The sequence below is a fragment of the Phragmites australis genome, chromosome 19, assembly GCF_958298935.1.
Source record: "Phragmites australis chromosome 19, lpPhrAust1.1, whole genome shotgun sequence".
Taxonomy (NCBI): Eukaryota; Viridiplantae; Streptophyta; class Magnoliopsida; order Poales; family Poaceae; genus Phragmites; species Phragmites australis.
The window spans coordinates 19,665,728-19,684,120 of NC_084939.1; the positions used below are offsets into that span (position 1 = coordinate 19,665,728).

General features: G+C 44.4%; 1 protein-coding gene across 1 annotated transcript; it reads right to left on the minus strand.

The window, feature by feature from the left end:
* Positions 1-18: 18 nt before the first annotated feature.
* Positions 19-17,461, minus strand: LOC133900614 (PHD finger protein ALFIN-LIKE 8-like). The gene is made up of 5 exons (XM_062341811.1): positions 17,206-17,461; positions 17,050-17,082; positions 15,663-15,891; positions 667-793; positions 19-580 (listed from the first exon to the last, which is right to left on the minus strand). The coding sequence occupies exons 1-5, from the start codon at positions 17,294-17,296 to the stop codon at positions 296-298; spliced, it is 765 nt and encodes a 254-aa protein (XP_062197795.1). The 5' UTR covers positions 17,297-17,461; the 3' UTR covers positions 19-295.
* Positions 17,462-18,393: the final 932 nt, after the last annotated feature.

The following is an 18,393-nucleotide window of genomic DNA, read 5'->3' on the forward strand; positions in this document are numbered from 1 at the left end:
CATGAGTACACGGCGATATGTAATGCAGAACTTGAGATCTAAGACAGTTTTGAGTCCAGTACAGGTGCACCGGAAAGCTTGAAGAAATACACGATACTACAGTTAGTTGCTAATTACTAACAATAGAAAATCTAAGATGTCTTTGACATACACCAAACGACACATCAAGACCCTACAGCTGGTCCTAAACTGAAAGCAACAACTTAATGCACGATTCGGCATTCTGTCCCATGTGGGTGTTTACAGCGAGTCAAATTCTTGGTTCTTCAGACATGAGCAATGGATATCTCCAGGATCATGCTCTGGCTCTCTTGCTACTACTGCTGCAGTTAGGGCACTTGTAGTGCTTGATGTGCTCGGCCTTGGCAGGAGTGATCTTAACGCACTTACCATGGAACCATGTCTCGCAAGCATCGCAGCATATCCAGAACTCGTCCTGTCCATAGTTGTCACCACAAGCACCACACAATGTGTTCTCATGATCTTCCTCTTCCTCCTCTTCCTCACCTCCACTATCGTCCTCATCCTTCGGAGGTGGCATCTTGGAACCCCTTGAGTTGGGTTCTGGCTGGCATGGTGGCTGTATAGTGCCGAACGAAAAAGGGGAATGATGTTAGGAGCTTATTTCAGGCCAAAATCGTTAAGGTAAAATGAAAGGAACCTTACTTTTGTGCCAGATTTATTGTTCTTGCTGCTGCTTTTGGGGGTTTTTTCTTTGGTTTGCTTCTTGGCGGTTCCCGTGACAATCTCATATATGGTAGGGAGGTTATTAATCATGACAAAAAGCCGCTTCCTGCAACAAAATCACAGAAGGTACTTATATTGTAGTTGACTATGAGTACAAGAAAATCCTTCAAATTGCTTCAGAGCACAGAATTGTAAAGAAAATATTCCAGTGGAAGTACCAGGAAATTGTTTCCATCTTATCATTTGCATAACAAAATCAAAGATACATCAGACGTCTTCCATATTATGATTTTCATAAGCATCAGATGATAACAAAATGCATCACAGATTATTATCATCAAACTTTAACAGAAAAGATCAAGACATACGCTGCAGTACCAAAACTGATTTTGAAGCTTACAGCCATTGGACAAAGAATGTATAATTGAATTCCTCAATTAGTTTCCCCACCTTGCTACCAGTCATCACATCTTAATGGAGTACGACTTATTACTTCAAAACAAACTATACACTGTAACTAATAAAGTATTCTATAGGTAGGACAAATCATGGAGGAGAATCATCTGCTTCAGTGGTACGAGAGATTTCCATTGAATGGAATCTAGGAATTACTCCTCTGCTTAAGAGGGAATGGGAACAGGTCACGACAGATGAGCACAAGAGAACTGAGGCAATGTACCCTTTAGTACAATATGCAAACCTCATGATCAAATTTCAAACTGAGGAAACAAGTCAAACGACATGAAAGAAAACAGCAGGCAACATTCTATTTGTCATCACTAACTTAAGAAGAAAGGCTAAACTTAATGATACAACAACTCAGCATTAAGGCAACCCCCGTCCAAATGTTGAGCCAAGGCATTGTCATTTTAAAATACCATCAAGGAATAGAGGTCTCCATCACAAATTAGTTATGGAATACTATTTGGCCTGTTCACACCAAGGTTCCTAGGCGTTTGTGAGGCAGGTGAGGCAACGCCATGCCAACCCAGAAACAGCAGAACAGCAGCAGAGTGAGGAGGAAAGAAAAAGCAAAAGGAAAAGAGAAAATGGAGAAATGGGGAAGGAGGGACTGGGCTGGCCTAGCCCACCGTACCCCTTCCCTTATCTACTTGCCCTGAACCCTAATAGCTCCTCGATTCCCTGTATCACTCTCAGCACCGCTCGCTCTTCGTCTCTCTCTCTCTAGCCGCTCGCTCTTCGTCTCTCTCTAGCAGCAGCACCGCCCCTAGACACTCCTCCCTGTCACTCCACTACCCCTCAGAACAACCGCCCCCGCCGCCACCTTCAGATCTACCGCCGCTACGCTGGCCACCGACATTGGTGCTGGCGGGGATGAGGGCAGCGGCGCCTGCTTGGCCTTGCTGGTTGGTTCCCCTCCCATTCTTCATCTCTTCTCCCTCCCTCTTAGGGGTGGCAACAGGTTGAGTCAAGGCCGGGTGGAGCAAGAATGCACCTGACCTGAAACCCGAAACCCAACCCGGACCCAAAAATCCAACCGAGTGCAAATCTATCCCCAGCCCTGGCCCCAACGGGGACCCAAGATCCGATAGGGAACCTGAAACCCGAACAGGATGTTGGCGGATTTGGTGTTGCGGTGGATGACCCGAGGGGGACGGAACAAATTTCTCCACCAAAATCCAACTTCAACGCAACAAAGAGCTTATAGCAGGGAAGCTCAACGTCAATGGCGAAGAGGCTACAAGCAAGCAAGGTCCTGCAATGTTGACCAACTCTCTGACCCCAAAAATTCAATCCTTTTCACCCAAGAAAGACTCCATAGCCTCGAATTAAGCACAAATTCGATCAACGGAAAGCAAAATTCAAACCATCACCTACCTCCTGGTCCCCATAACCAATCAGACACCAATCATCCGCACCAAATTCATTTTCCCAACCAAACGAAGCACAACCTTCAGCACCGAATCTCCGAATAACAGCTGGCAAGAATGGCGCAGACCCACCTTCGGCTTGGTCCAATCACCCAACCTCCCGAGAACCTCCAGTCTCCAAACACCACCTACAAAATAATTGGACAGAAGAAACCGAGCAGCAGCAGTAGCGTCTCCTCGACTGGGGCCAAAGAGAGGGCGGGAACCCCGGGGATAAGGATGCAGATCTGAGGAAGCTAGGGGAGGAATCAAAGGCGACTGGGACACCCACCACCGTGGAGGCAAGTAGGAAGGCAGGGAGAGACGGGAGGAGATTCCAGGCCATTTTTTCTAGCGTCGTGGGAGAGCACGAGATGGCCACATAGGGTGGGTTCGGGACTCGTGGGGCACCCGCGGGGCAAATGCAGCCCTCACTATGGCCATGCGGGACGAATTTTGCACCCGAACCCGCCCCCACTAGGTCGGAAACCCGCAGGGCCCTAACCGGCCGACATGTTGCCACCCTTACTCCCTCTCTCTCGTGTTATGTGCGGGATCAAGTACCACAAGCAAAAAGGCAGGGGCTCAGAAGGAGAGAAGGAAGCAACATCAGCACCAGAAGCTTAGAGACAAGCTTCCATACCTCTTAGTTCGAGTTGAGTTAAGTTTGGTACGAGATATTCGGTTTAGACAAGTTTTGTAAGCAATAAGTAGAGTTGTAAGTTGAGTCTAGATTGAGGTAAGTTAGGTCATTCGGATTAGGCAAGTTAGGAAAGAGATAAGTAAAGTTAGATTCGGTTCAAATTTAGTAAGATCTGTTAGGGTTGGGCTCTATATATAAAGAGCAATCAACATCCTTTGGAATCAAGCAATAATCAATATTTTCCTCAACTCTTTTTCTCTACCCTCACCTCCCTGTTGCGCTCGATGCATTCTCAGCGTCACCACGAGCAGCGGGCAAGAAACCAGCCAAAGACCTTCCCACACCTATCCAATCCGATCACTTCCACACGGAGATGACATCTCGCTGCTTTTTGGGCAAGGCGCCGACGATGCCCAAGCCTGTCGGAGCACCTTGTTGCATAAGCGACACCTTAAGAATCATAACATGACAGCCAATGCTCAAGTAACCAAGAGAAACACATCATAGACTGAGACGACCACTTGATTTGCTCATGAGGAGAAAGAAGGAAATAACATGTGCAATAAATATGTAATGGCATGTGGACCCCACGTGTCATACTCACAGTTTTGGTACTAGTGTAACTTTTGGCTTGGTTGCAAACCAAACACTACTTTCTAAGCCAAATTTGGCACTACCCCAGTATTGGTCATGACCAATATTTGGTCAGGCTTGTTTGTGTCAACAACCAAACAGCCGCTAAAAGCATGAGAAAATATCCATACAGCCCCTAAGATCACCTAGAATGACCGCTAACTCCAAGAACTCCTATTCTACAATCTTATGTCTAGCAACCATTCTCAACCAATCCGACACAATACCAATAGATATAAGATACATTGACGAACTAGGCACACAAGCAACACCATGTGCAGTAAACTAAGGAATGTGAAGAGTACCATAGGAAGAAATAGGATGTACCATCAGCTGTCTGGATACAAGATGCTTCAGGTGTAGTCGATCATAACTAAAGCAAAGTGGCATCTGGTGTCATGTGGAAAGAGACACGTGAATCAAATATCCAAGATGAATCAGCAATACCTGACTGTGAGCAATGAGTAGTAGGACGTTTTATGTCCATAGTCTTGACATCTAAGTTGAAGATTCTTAAACAAAGTTACTCGAGCTTGACTGTAGTGCTCGCTTGGAGCCACAGAATCACTAATAGAGGCAGTAGTAGCTGAAGAAGATAGTGGCTAAGGATCCTTCTAACGCTTATGACATTGATTCTCATGGTGGTCATGCTTATGGCAACAGCCACATGGAGAACTCTTGAAGCAGAGATCTTCATGATGATCAGCTATTACACTAGCCACAACGAATATGTTCTCGAGATTTAAGTTCTGATTCCTAACTTTGGACAGATGCAAAATAAAATCCGCTAGGAGGATGCTGAGCAGTCAGAACAGTTGGAGATGGAATCACCAATGAAAACTTAGAAAGGGTACGAAGACATGTCTCCTTGGCAATAGCTTGGCAAGAGCATCCTCCATCTATGGCGTTGTAGTGTGAGTGAGCAATTGTGTATGTGGCGGTTCAAACTCTCACTGAAGACGTATCACAGATCCATAGGAACAATGCTGCAAATTTGTAAATGTGAATCTAAGCACAATTCTTACATGTCGGACATTGAGATGGGGTCATTAATCCATTTGACACCAAATGGAACCAAATGGCTTGTAAAACTCAACAGAAAAATCTCGCTGTTGAAGAGAAGGAATAAACTGGAACAATGAAAACAAGAGAGATAAACTACTAGGAATATATATTCCTTCAAACACTTCCACATATTCTTGACTGAAATGTAAATCAAATAACTCCCTCCGAATGGCCGTCTCAATATCAATGATTTGACAAAAAATATAGTGTGAATTTTGGCTTCCTTAGCAAACCATGTCTCCACATCTTCACACTTGCCAAAAGAGTATCAGGCTTTTTGACGGTACCATCAATGTGCCCAGCATTTTCGTTTGGGATCATAAGAATGGTAGAAGACCATTATTATTATTTTCCTATTAGCTTCACGTCAGAACTCTAGAGGGGCAAAAGGAGAAGAAACCATGATGGAACATACAAATATTAGTTTGCAGAAAACACCACAAACCAGCAATCTTGATTGACGGAATCACCAAGCAGCATCAACCATCAACAATACACCAAAGAGCAACAGCCAAGCTCAAAATAAAACATAGAACAAGAAATAGCAGCTAAATACAAAGCAACGGCAGCAATTTTGCTTGGAGAAGGCACCAAGCTGCATGGGGAGATTGTACCACCAGAGAAATTGGCGCCAATGAACAATATTCCAATGAGAGAGGCAGAGAAAACAGAAGCACAACAAGCAACCTGGGTAGGAAGCAACATATATATGTATATATAACATATTTGAGGTAATTTCACAATATCATCTAAAACTGACCTTGAAGGTCGACAGTATATATGTACATACTGTTACCTTAGACTAGAATTGTGGGAGAAAGAACATATCTGTCCAATAGAGTAGATCTCAAATATATAGTCAGTCCTCATGGGCCAATATGGGCTAGAATAATATATTACCATACCAGAATAATATGTTACCATATATATAACACCCCTTTCAAACTCAAGGTGGTATAGGAGGCTCAAAAACACTAAGTTTGAGTAGATGAAGCCAATGATGCAATTGAGTTTGTGCTTTGGTGAAGAAGTCTGCAACGTGCAACTCTGATGGCACATACCGAAGAGTAATGGTTTTCTAATGACAATGAGACCGAGTAAAGAAAGCATCAACACTTATATGCTTTGTGAGTTCATGCTTTACAGGATCATTTGCAATTTGTATAGCCCCAGTATTATCACATAGAAGAGGTGTGGGTGGGGTTCACGAGAGACGCCAAAATCAGCCAACAACCTACAAAGCCATACAATCTTTGAAGTGATAGTGGCAAGAGCTCGAAGTACTGCCTCTGCCTCTGTACTGGATTGTAATACATCAACCTATTTCTTAGATTTCCATATAAGGGGAGAAGTACTAAGAAGAATACAATAGTCAGTGACAGAACGACGATCCATCGGATCACTCGCCCAAGTAGAGTCCTAGTAAGCATAAAGCTGAAGCGGACTAGAACTGGTATAGTACAAGCATTGTGATGATATCCGCCTCAAGTAGCGTAATACCCGATGATCAAAATGCACAGAAGTGGGAGCACTCACAAACTGACTCAAAATATGAACTGCATGAACAATATTAGGTCTGATGATAGTGAGATAAACAAGACTACCCACAAAATGACGATATCAAGAGGGGTCCTCAAGGGGTGTGCCATCAGTAGAACAAAGTTGCAAATAAAGCTCCATAGGTGTAGCAACTGTCCAATTATCAGTAATGCCTGAGCTAGCTATGAGATCCTGAATGTATTTAGATTGAGAAAGATAGAAACATTTTTCAAAAGTTATAACTTCAAACGCCAAGAAGTAATTAGTAAGTCTTAAATCAGACATCTGAAACTGCTCACTGAGTTGCTTCTTCACATTGGCAAAATGCTCAACATCATCTCCTATAATCAACATATCATCAACATAAAGGAGAAGCAAAGTACGTCCTTTTAGAGATAGGTGGATAAATAAAATAGGGTCATGATCACTAGGGGCAAAACCAACAGCCTGTATAACAGACACAAACCGCTTAAACCAAACATGAGAAGCTTGTTTGAGACCATATAAAGCACGACAAGACGCATGACATCCTGAAGGGGCATCAACACCTGAGGGTGGCTGCATATAAACTTCCTCATGCAAATCAAAGTACGAACTATGGTCATGTGAGCAACAGGAGCAAATATCTCATCATAATCTCGACCCTTGGTCCGCTGAAAACCTTTGGCAACAAGACAAGCTTTATCTCTCAATAGAACCATCCGACTTTGTCTTGATCTTAAACACCTACTTATATGTAATAAACACTACAAGAAATGGTAAAGGAACAAGATCCCAAATTCTTGTATGATCAAGTGCAGCAAGCTCCTCAGACATAGCGGATTGCCACTCAGGAATACCAAATACCTCTTGATAAGTAGATGGCTCCTCAGGTACAATTGCACTTGCACAGGGAAAACCTAGCATGTCATGAGCCTCAATAGTAGCACGATTACGTAGATTATAATGTGGACATGTAAACAACTCATCAACAACAACAGAATCAGTAAAGACAGGAGCATCAGAACTGGCCAAAGAGGTGGGATTGGACAGGTGATCAGAAGGAACTAGGGTCCGACGAGTATAGACATGGATGATATGCGAAATATATGGTGGAGAAGCGAAATGCGGAGAAGGAGTGGATGGAGGAGTTTAAATCGAATCAGAGATGGGTGGAGGAGGCATAGGAGATGAAATAGGAGCATGATCACCAAATGAAGGAGGAAGACAGAGAAAAGAGGTGGATTCTGTGAGGGAGGATGAGGGCTAAGTTGAGGGATTATAGAAGAAGGGACGATCCTCAATAAAGGTCACATCACGAGAAATACGAATGAGACGAGAGGAATGATCACAACAACAGTAACCTTTATGCTCAGAACTATCTCTAAGAAAGACACACTCAACCAACTGGATAGACAACTTAGTCCACTCACGAGGTACAAGCAGGACATAGCAAGTACATCCGAAAATCCGAAGATGATCATAATTAAGAGTACTAAAAAGAGACAGGCATTTCCCAGCAAACTTTGAAGATGGTTGTCAATTAAGAAGATAAACAGCTATCGAAACAGTTTCTCCCTAGAAATAAGAAGGAACAAAAAATGCAATTAGGAGTGTGCGAGTAATCTCTATAAGATGGCGATGTTTGCGTTCAGTAGCACCATTTTGAGCATGAGCCCCAGGAGATGAGAGCTGAGCAAGAGTACCCTCAGAGGTTAGGAATTGACAAAAACAGAAGATATTCTCCAACAGAGTCACAGCGAAACCTTTAATGACAGTAGAGAACTGAGTGTGGACCATACGAGTAAAAGATTGATATATAGAATACAACTAGGGGCGATGTTTCATGAAATAAATCCAAATATATCAAGAATGATCATCAATAAAAAATAACATAATAGCTATGATCACCTTTTGAAGCAAAAGGTGAAGAACCCCATACATCGAAATGAATAAGATCAAAAGGTTTAGCAGAATGAGAAATATTACTAGAATATGGGAGTTGGAGCTGTTTACCAAGCTTGCAACCCTTACAGTGAAAAGTGGACTTAATGGACGTACAACCTTGATGAACCAAAGTAGCCAGACGTGGTCTACATAAATGACCAAGACAATGATGTCATTGGCAACAGATGAAGCAGATGATGATGCAGCGGATGACGCACGATGGTGGAGATAGTGGAAGGAGGAAGATGCAAGATGTCCAAAACGAAGAGGCCAAGAGACCCGCTACAGCGACTACCAGTCCCAATCACACTCCCGCTTCGAAAATCTTGAATAAAACAAGATGAGGCGTCAAATCCAACAAAACAGTTTTGATCAGTGACTTGACTGTGCACCCTGATAAGTGGAACATCAGGTACAGAAAAACAAGTGGAAAATGCACCCTAATGAGTGATATGACAAGATGTACCATTAGTTATCTAAATAGAACCTCCAATAGTACCGGCTTGCAGGCAACCAACTGAGCCTTATCAGATGTGACATGGAAAAAAGGTCCTGAATCCATAACCCAAGACTGAGAATCACGGTTATGAGTAGTAGTAACATATACAGAACCTCAGGAAGGAGTTGTATTACGAGCTCGAGTAGCAATTCTCAGCAAACTTCTCTGGATGACGAGAGAAGCAATTCTCTAAACGATGATCAGTCTTCTTGCAATGCTTACAAGGAATACCCTCTGAGGAACTACCTCTAATTGTGCTAGTCCTCTGAGAAGCTGCAAGTACACTGAGGTACTAACATTGGAGTAGATATCAGCAAACGAAGACGAGTCTCTTCAGCAATCAAAGCAGACAATACATCAGCAATGGATGTAGTGACGTTGTTGAGTAGCTGCATATGAATAGACTCAAAATCTGATCGTAGTCCATGATAGAACTGATACATAAGGAACTTCTCAATAAACTTATTCTTCTGATCACAACATCCTAAACACCCTCCAGTACACCGAGGGACCATGGAGAGCAATGGTCCCATCAAACGATCAAATGCGGTGTAATACTCATCTATGGAGAGACCATTTTGCTGAAGGCCATGAAGTCCTGTCATCAGAGTATGCAAGAGGATACCACTATTCTGAACATATTGACACTGTAAATAATCCCACAACTCCTTTAGTTGTTTTGTGATGCTCAAGAATCGTGATCAAAGACTTCTTCATACTAGTGAGTAGTGACTAGCACTCATAACATAACCCTTCCGTCATCATTCTGCCTATTGAAACTATTTATATCTACAGTACTGAAAGGGGTCCATTCCAGGTAAAGAGAGAGAATAGAGGTGGGAGGAATCTTCCCTCTTGACCTCTTGGATCCTTTATATAGGTGAGGAGGAGAGGTGAAGTCCCTCTTGACCTCTTGGATCCTTTATATAGGTGAGGAGGAGAGGTGAAGCTTCCTCTCCAACCCTTGATGGGGTACAAATATTACAAAGAGACCCAAGCATTTACATGGGTTGCTTTGTCTACATGAGCTCCTTTATAGGTCTGGACCTTTCCCCCAACAATAGCCCTTAGCTGTAAGCTCTGATGAGACAGCGAGGCAAACAGCTACAGCTAGGAAAAGACCTAGACTTATAGTTGTCATGTACATCTCGCTAAAAACTCCATCAAAAAACCAGTGGAAAAAATGTGCATGGAGAAAAAAGCATGTACATGGCACTGATTTTTCTTTATATGACTGCTAGAGCCAGATACATTCTTATAACTACACTTCATCTCACTCGGCGAAGGGGGTCTCCGATGGAGGTAGCTCCTCCTCCGCAGTCGAAGTCGAAGGTACACCTCTGTCCTGGTCAGCGAAGGGGGTTTTAGCAAAGGGGGTCTTCGATGAAGTAATCAACGAAGCCTGTTGCCGAGGCTTCGACAGGCTTCATCATGCGTAGTCAACGTAGCAAAGGTTGAAGGCTGCTATCGTGGCTCACCGAAGCAAATGATATCTCCGTCTCCGCTCACGTGCGCCGACTAAACTCTTGGGACCTAACACAAGATTTTAACTAGGGTACCCCTAGCCCCGCTTGACTGGTGTTCGTGAGTGATAAAGGGTGCCACATGGTCGACACAGTCGAAGTGGGTGTTGGCGAAGTCGTAGTCGACGGAGGCGTAGTCATCACGACTGAAGCCCCTCTTGTCGACGTAGAAGTAGTCGACGAATGCGAATGCGTCACGACCGCAGCCCCTCCTGCCGCCATAGTAGCCAACGGAGCTGAAGTCATCGGAGTCAAAGCACCTCTGGTCAACTTAGTCAGAGTCGACTAAGGCGTAGTAGTCGTGGCCGAAGTCATCGGCCAAGCCCCCTGGTCGACGTAGTCGGAGTCAACGAAGGCGTAGTCATCGCGGCCGAAGTCATCGGTCGAATACCCCCCTGGTCAATGTGGAAGTTGACATGGCCGAAGGCAACTCTAGTCGAAGTCGACGGGGGTAAAGTAGTCGAGGACCATCTGGAGTCTCATCGACGCTGTCAAAACCGAAGGTGAGGACGACTCTATCTGAGTTTATGTTGATGCCGAAGGTGACGACAAGTCGATGCCGAAGGTGCGAACATGGTCATAGTAACAGCCATTGTTGACAAAGGTGGTCAGCAACGCACCGTGTATGAATGGATCTTCGACTCCATGGAGCGCAAAGGGTCGTGTCTTCAAGACTTACTGTCTGAGATCCGAGTAGAGCATTGCTTTTACCTTAAGCTGAGCGACATCTCAGTCCTCCTTGGCGGGCCTTCGCCTACCTTTCAAATTGATTGGTGTGCTGCCTTTACCTAAGGACCAGTGCCACTTCACCTTCCTATCGTGTAGGACTATAGGTGCTTCGCATCCTTTTTTAGATGAAAAACACATTATAACCGATTAGGTGTGCACATGAAGAATAAATAATTAAATGCATTGATGTAATCTAAAGACATGGTTTGTCTTCGGTGCGGGCGCTGCCCCTCTTTTGTGCATGTGTTAAATAGATGCTGGAAAAGTATAATCGAAGAGTACAAGCTTTATCATAATGATAAATGTAGCATCGAAGGATAAAACCTTCGGTATATGAGAGATTAGTTCCATCCTGCAAAGATTAAAAATTCCTGTTAAAGGCAATAAGAGCTTTCTCATGCGAAGGTTAAAACATGTGTATGAGGAATTAATATTTCCTGAAGCGAAGGGTAAGCACCTGCACTTCATCTTACAACTTTTCACTTCATCTTACAATTTTTGCGAAGGCAATGCCTCTTATTGAGGTCAACCGTCACTTCGTCTTACATTTCTACTAAGGCAACGCCTCGGTTTTGAGGACGATCGGCGCTTCGTCTTTTCATTGCCGTGAAGGCGTGTTGCCTCTTTTTGAGGTCAATCGTCGCTTCGTCTTACAATTTTTCAATGCCGCGAAAGAGGCCTTGCCTCTTATTGAGGTCAACCGTCACTTTGTCTTACATTTCTACGAAGGTGAGTGTTATCTCTCGTCTTATGCACCGTGAAATTAGTGTTTCAACATAACAATATAGATAGAATCGAATGATTATCAGCAAATGATTGTCAGCTTCATCCTGTGAAGAATATAGATTCCTGCAAGTGATTTGTGTTATGCTTTACAAGCGAAGGTTAAAACCTGCATATGAGGAATAACTATTCCATCGAGCGAAGGGTAAGAACGCTTCGATGCATTTATATCATACAAATGCACAAAAGATAAATACTCCGACGTTCATGAGCAAAGGGTAAATACCTCGATGCATATGTAATGTCAGCGCGTGAAGGACCCTTGCTTCGCACGCGTAGAGGGTAAGAATAGCTGATTCGATGCACAAGAGTAATGCAAGCGTAAAGAAAATGAGTACTTCGACAATTGTGCTAAGGATAAACGCTTCGATACATATGCAAGCCTTCAAAAAAGTAAACATACGCGGAGAATAAATATGTCGATGCACTTGAGCAATACAAAACGTGTGAAGCGTATGCATTCTCGAGTGATGATGCTATGCACATATATGTAAAGTGTGCGCTTCATCGCAAATGAGCAATGAAGATATTCACGTATGCGAAGCGTATATAAGCACTAAGTATGCATTCATGCAAATGCACAAAAAATAAATACTTCGACACGCATGCAAAACGAGCATATGTGATGTGGGTATGCGAAGAGTAAACACTTCGGCATATGAAAATGAACTATATCATGCGAAGGGTAAGGACTTCCGTGGGAGGAAGAAATAGCCCCTCAAACAGAGCATAAAAACCTGCATATACTTGCGAATGGTCAAAACAAGTACTTTGACTCGTTTATGCTATGTAAACGCGGAAGGTGAATACTTCGGCATTCATGCAAATGTAATGCGAGCACGCGAAAGATAAACACTTCAACATACGAGCGAAGGGTAAATATTTTGATGCATATGTAATGCAAACGGCTGAAGAATAAAAACTTTGGCATGTTAGCGAACCTCATGGTCGTGGGACATAGAGGTGATGTATCTATAAAATTAAATGCTTCGACACATGCACAAACATTGTACCCATTTATATGACTAGGCGAAGGTACCTTATGGCCTGTCTGGGCGAAGGTACCTTGTGGTCCGTCGGCCACGATGAGGACTGATCTGCACATGCCAACCTAAAAACGTACCTAGCACAATACTTGTGTACGCAGAAAACAAAAGCTAGCAGAATTATCACTGGAAGGCTTAAGATAAATGGTCTACTCCATGGATTGCAGTAGGAAAATAGTCGCAGGCCAACTAGTTAAAAACAGCGTGCCAAGACATACCAATCCGGTGGGTGGGCTACGAAGCCTGCCCGTTGAAGGCCCACACGCGCGGTCCGAAGGCACACACGTGGGTCTATTCGAAGGGCTCCGCACGCGGTTCGAAGGTCCATGTGCGCGGCGAAGTCATATGTGTGGCCAAAGGCCCACGAATGCGGCGCTAGGCCCACTTGCCCAAGGGTTTCCACTTCTGGTTGAAGGCCCGTCTGGCTGAAGGCCTCTACGCGCCTGCGCTCAGCCCGAAGGCCCATCCACGCGCCCCACTTGCTCCGCGCGTCCAACTGGCCGAAGGCCTCCCTACGGCACGAGGCCCATCTGTTCGAAGGTCCACGCAAGGAGCCGAAGTCCGGCAAAGGACTGTTCGGTGCCCATTGTTGATACAAAGGTCTGCTTGTTTTACGATGAAGGCCTGACGAAGGACGGACGCGGCTTCGGAACGGACCATGCCTCCTGCTCGCCGAAGGGATCGCTACTCCACACACGAGCAAATGTGCCAACCTTTGCCTCTGCTCACTCAGTCGCTTCTTCTGCCTACCGATGTTAGTGTAGCAGCAAATTCTAGTGCACGACGTTTCATCTACGAATAAGATTTTAGCGTACGCTCATGATTCAAAGTATCAAATACATCAAAAGCGAACACAAACCAGCTTTTTAACAACAAACTAGCTTTCCATTTATAGCATGTAAGATTGTACGATGATAAAGAAAGCAGTTTTCGCCTAGTGGCACTCCTACCCAACGAGTAACCCTTTGCAAGATACACAAGCAAAACGCCCAAACCACATCAGCAACGAAACAAATGCCTAGTGGTTCGGTGGGTGTTGTAATCTCATTACCCACCTACATGTACCAGGTTCAAAGCCTACTAGTGGCAAATTTTCTTTTGCAAAAAATAAGGAACATGTAGGGATATAAAGCATGGGAGTTGGGTGCAGCTATTGCTGAAGGCCCATACTTGTTGCCACTCCTGAAGGCCCATGAGCGAGTCCTCCCTTGCACGATGGCCTAAGCTGTTGCACCAGAACCATCCTTGGACTTATCAACAGGTGGAACATCAGTTAGAAGAGATGCCAGAGCATAACCCCTCAACACAGTTTTCAGAAAGAAAGCCCACTCTCGTTAATTATGACCATCAAGTTTGACAAGAATAGCAATTGCAGTGGGCTATGATACAATGGATGAACAGTAACAATAGCATTAGATGAACAATGATAACACCATCAGATAAATTGTGACCAGATGAACAGTAGCGTGCAGCACAGTAGCAGCAACAGTACACACAGTGTGGCACAAATGAATGCCTCCCATCGCTACGCATGTAAACCACCACCAGAACAACTCCCAAGCAGACTGACGATAGAAAGCGCCTGACAACAGCGGCTGGAGAGGCACGACCGATCGAGAGCCGCAACAAGCATGACGGGCGCAGAAGACGCCAACAGGCGAGCGGCAGCGTATGGATCCCGATAGACGGGAGCTTCCCGAATACAGCCAACGGCACGATTCGACAATCAGGCGGACGGAGACGAGTGGCTCTGATGGTCCCTTAATGGCAGCAGCCTCCCGAATATGGCCAAAGGCGCGATTCGCCGATCAAGCGGTGGTCGGATTGAAGACAACAAAGAGCGTGACGGCAAAAACCGGCGGCACAACAAGGGGCGGCGACAAAGGAGCAACCGAGACGGCAACTTGATGTGCAACGACAAACCGCTATGTGAGACAGCCATGACTACGACAAAGAAGGAGGCAACGACCTCGTGACGACAAAGGGTGTCAAAAAGAAGTTGGAATTTGGGATCATGAGGAACCCTAAACCTTGCTCTGATTCAATGTTACCTTAGACTAGAATTGTGGGAGAAAGAACATATCCATCCAATAGAGTAGATCTCAATATATAGAGTCAGTCCTCATGGGCCAAAATAATGTTACCATACCAGGATAATATGTTATCCTATATACTTAACATACACATGACCAACGGCCTCTTGGGTCAAAGCCAACTTACCCTATTACATGTTCACACATATATATTAACAATTACCACAATACCAAAATATATCAAGCAAACACTTTCCCCAACCACATTCATATATATCATCATGTTCATTCTATTCCCATAAGCAGTAGTAAAAGCTATTAATAGTACTCCATCGAGTCCAAATAACTTATGTTTGTTGACTCTGTGGGTCTCCAAGATACATTTTGATTGCTAATTTCCACATTTGCAAATAGTTACTGCAGAAGCTCACACATAACTGAAAAAAGCTAACTACCATTTTAGTTTTAACAAATTGTGCTCCTTACCAAGTCATTTGTAAGACTTTTATGACCAAAGTAACTCTAGATTTTCAACACAATCGATGCAAACAATGATAAGTAATAACTGCAATAATAACAACAATAAGAATAGAGGCCCCACTACTCAATAGAAGATGATCAAGGTACAGTATGATAACAAGATTTGGTAGAACCATAAGAAACAGATCAGCAATAAATACAATACCTGGATTCTTTGTCAAATCCAAATCTTGCTCCAAAGTAAAAGGCCACAGCCAGCAGCCAAGCATCACTATGCACCGCAACAAGTGACAACCAATCTTTCTCATCCATCCCATCACGAGCAAAATTAATTCCCAGAGCTGGCTCTGGGAGTTCAGGAGGAACCTCCTCAGCAGGCAAGTTTACTTCCCACGTTTCGTTGGGAAGACCATACAAACACAGATTCTCTTTCTCTGCAATCAAAATGTCAAGTCTTAAGCTTCCGGGTCAACGTCAGAATTATTTCTTCTATGCTATCTAATCAAAAGAAACTAGGACCAAGAAAGAAAAAGACTGCAACTGTGTGCCCACAAAAAGAAAATGAAACGAGAGTGGAAAACAAAAAATGAGAGAAAGAAACAGACTGGTAGAATCGGATTTTATACTGTATCTGATGCCACTGTAACAACACAAACAACAAAAACCAGACTATGGATATTCCTTTTATAAAGTTAAAGATCAGTCAACGGTAAGCTGCAGCCTGCAGCCACAGTTTCCAGTAAGATATCCCTAAAAACTGTAAATCACTGAATACACAACCATCATCAGCGATGCTGAAAAGGAACTTTAGACTGTAAGAAAAAAAAGGTTTGTTCGACCAGATGTCAAAAATTAATAAAAGGAAGGTTCCGCTTGGATGCTAGGCAGGAAGACTAGTGGACATAAGGAGCTTCTACTCTGTCTGTAGGGGTCTTCTCCAGTGACCTTCCTATTATTCTTTCTGCGATCTTTCACTGAAAGCAGCTGCCAGTTCACTATCTCCTCTAGTCTTTCTGCCTTACTGAAAGTCCAAAAATACCCCTCAGAAGGTGGGCAAAGGGGTCAGTTGGAACTACTACTCACCTCTAGCCCCCTGTGCTGAAAACAGTACGACTACTCGTATCCAATCAGAAAAGCAAATCAACGCCCCTTCGCGCACACAAAAAAGAAGAAGAAAAAAAATACTCTCTCGCTTATCCACCCACTTCTTGTTACCACGACAACCAATCTGCCAGTAGATCGAAGGCAAGCACCATCAAAACCAACACGGAATAATTCCAGCGAACCTTTTGTGCAAAAGGAAAAGAACGCAAGCTTTGCCTTGAAAGGTAAAATCCCGCAAACCACCAAAACACAAATCCCCGCAAAAAGAGGGAAGGATCTGAGCGAGAAACGAAACCCCAAATTAGGACAAGAACACCAAAATCCACACAAAAAATCCCTCCTTTCAGCGAGGAACACAAAAATCCCACAAAACCTCCGTGTCAAGCGCCTCAAAGTCCCATCTTTCCGGAACAAAACATCACGAACACTACCGCATCGCGCGGATTCGGGACCCAAGGACGGCGAATCGGAGGAGCGCGCGAGCTCACCTGGGTCGCACTGCTGGTAAAACTTCTCCACGTCTGCAAAACTCAACAAACGAAACCAATCAGCCACCCAAAAACCAACCGATCGAAGCTTCTGGAGCCTCGGAAATCCCCAAACCATTCGAAAACTTCCGCAAGGGAGGGGGCAAAGACGCGTACCGGTGGTGAGCGCCTTGATCATGCCGGCCCGCCGCGCGCGGAAGTCCCGGAACACGTCCTCCGGCGCACGATGCGTCCCGCCGCCGTCCATCTCCCGGTGCGGTGGCAAGGGTGGGGCTTGGCGCCGGACCTCAGTCGGGGGCCTAGGGTTAGGGTTTTGGGGCGGGCGTGGGAAAGGGCAAAGCTTGGGGACAGCGTGAGCGACCAGTGGAAGAAAGATTGGATTTTTAGAAGACGGTGGAGGGACGGGGCGGGGGACCAGGGCGCCAATTTTGAATCAGATGGGGGCTGAAACGCCAATGTTTGCAACGGCTGCTCTTTTCTGGAGGAATTACGTTTGAACCCCTGAAAGCGTTTGGATTATCAGTTGTACACTTGAGAGGGAAACGGTCCAACGGCCCGACTATTTGAGGTAGAGTAGTCCAGTCAGAGCCAAGTTGATCTTTCGTTTGACAGCTTTGTATTACTTTTTGGACTTATATATAGTAGATTCTTCAAAATATGTGCCAAATTTTTATTGGCCTCATAATATTTGGTCTCATCATATTTAATGTATGGTTTAACTTGTTTAATAGGATACTTAGCACTGCGATATTGAGCTTATCATCGACTTTTTTTAATGATATGGTATTTGTCGAAGTCGTGTTGGAGTCTGATGGACGGAATAATATTTTTCACCATCTCGACTCAAGCCTTCGTTATCTTCGGTGTTGCGCGACTTGATCCTGTCGACCACAGCTATAGTCGTATCTGGATCTTTATGCTTGTCACCAAATTTATTCTTCTTAACCTATTCTTTCAGGACTCAGACTTATCCTTAGACTGTCTCCAACAATATTCCCTTCATTTCGTTCCCTTCCCGATTCCCTTCCCCATTTTTATTCCCTTTATTTCCTCTCATCTCCAACAGCTTCCCTTCGAGGGGAATCGCGAAGGGAATGGAGAGAGAAACCCGTGCTGAAGGGAATGACCCTGGGAATCCCTTCGCAACGGGAACCGTGAAGGGAATCCGTTGGAGCGCTGAAGGGAACGAAAATCCCATCGTGAAGGGATTTTGACCCCTAAAGGGAATCCGTTGGACACAGTCTTACCAGATTGAGGATTCTTAGCATATACCTAGGCTTCGATACACTTCGCGTACTTGTCGACCAATTGGAAAAGCTCCTTAACCGTATTAATATTGGCCTC

What these genes read in the sequence shown, in the direction of transcription:
- LOC133900614 (XM_062341811.1), bottom strand. Translation starts at nt 17,296, where the DNA reads ATGGACGGCGGCGGGACGCATCGTGCGCCGGAGGACGTGTTCCGGGAC. An exon ending in GATCAAGGCGCTCACCACCG is followed by an intron (nt 17,083 to 17,205) that starts GTACGCGTCTTT and finishes TGAGTTTTGCAG; the next exon opens with ACGTGGAGAAGTTTTACCAG. An exon ending in GGATTTGACAAAGAATCCAG is followed by an intron (nt 794 to 15,662) that starts GTATTGTATTTA and finishes ATTTTGTTGCAG; the next exon opens with GAAGCGGCTTTTTGTCATGA.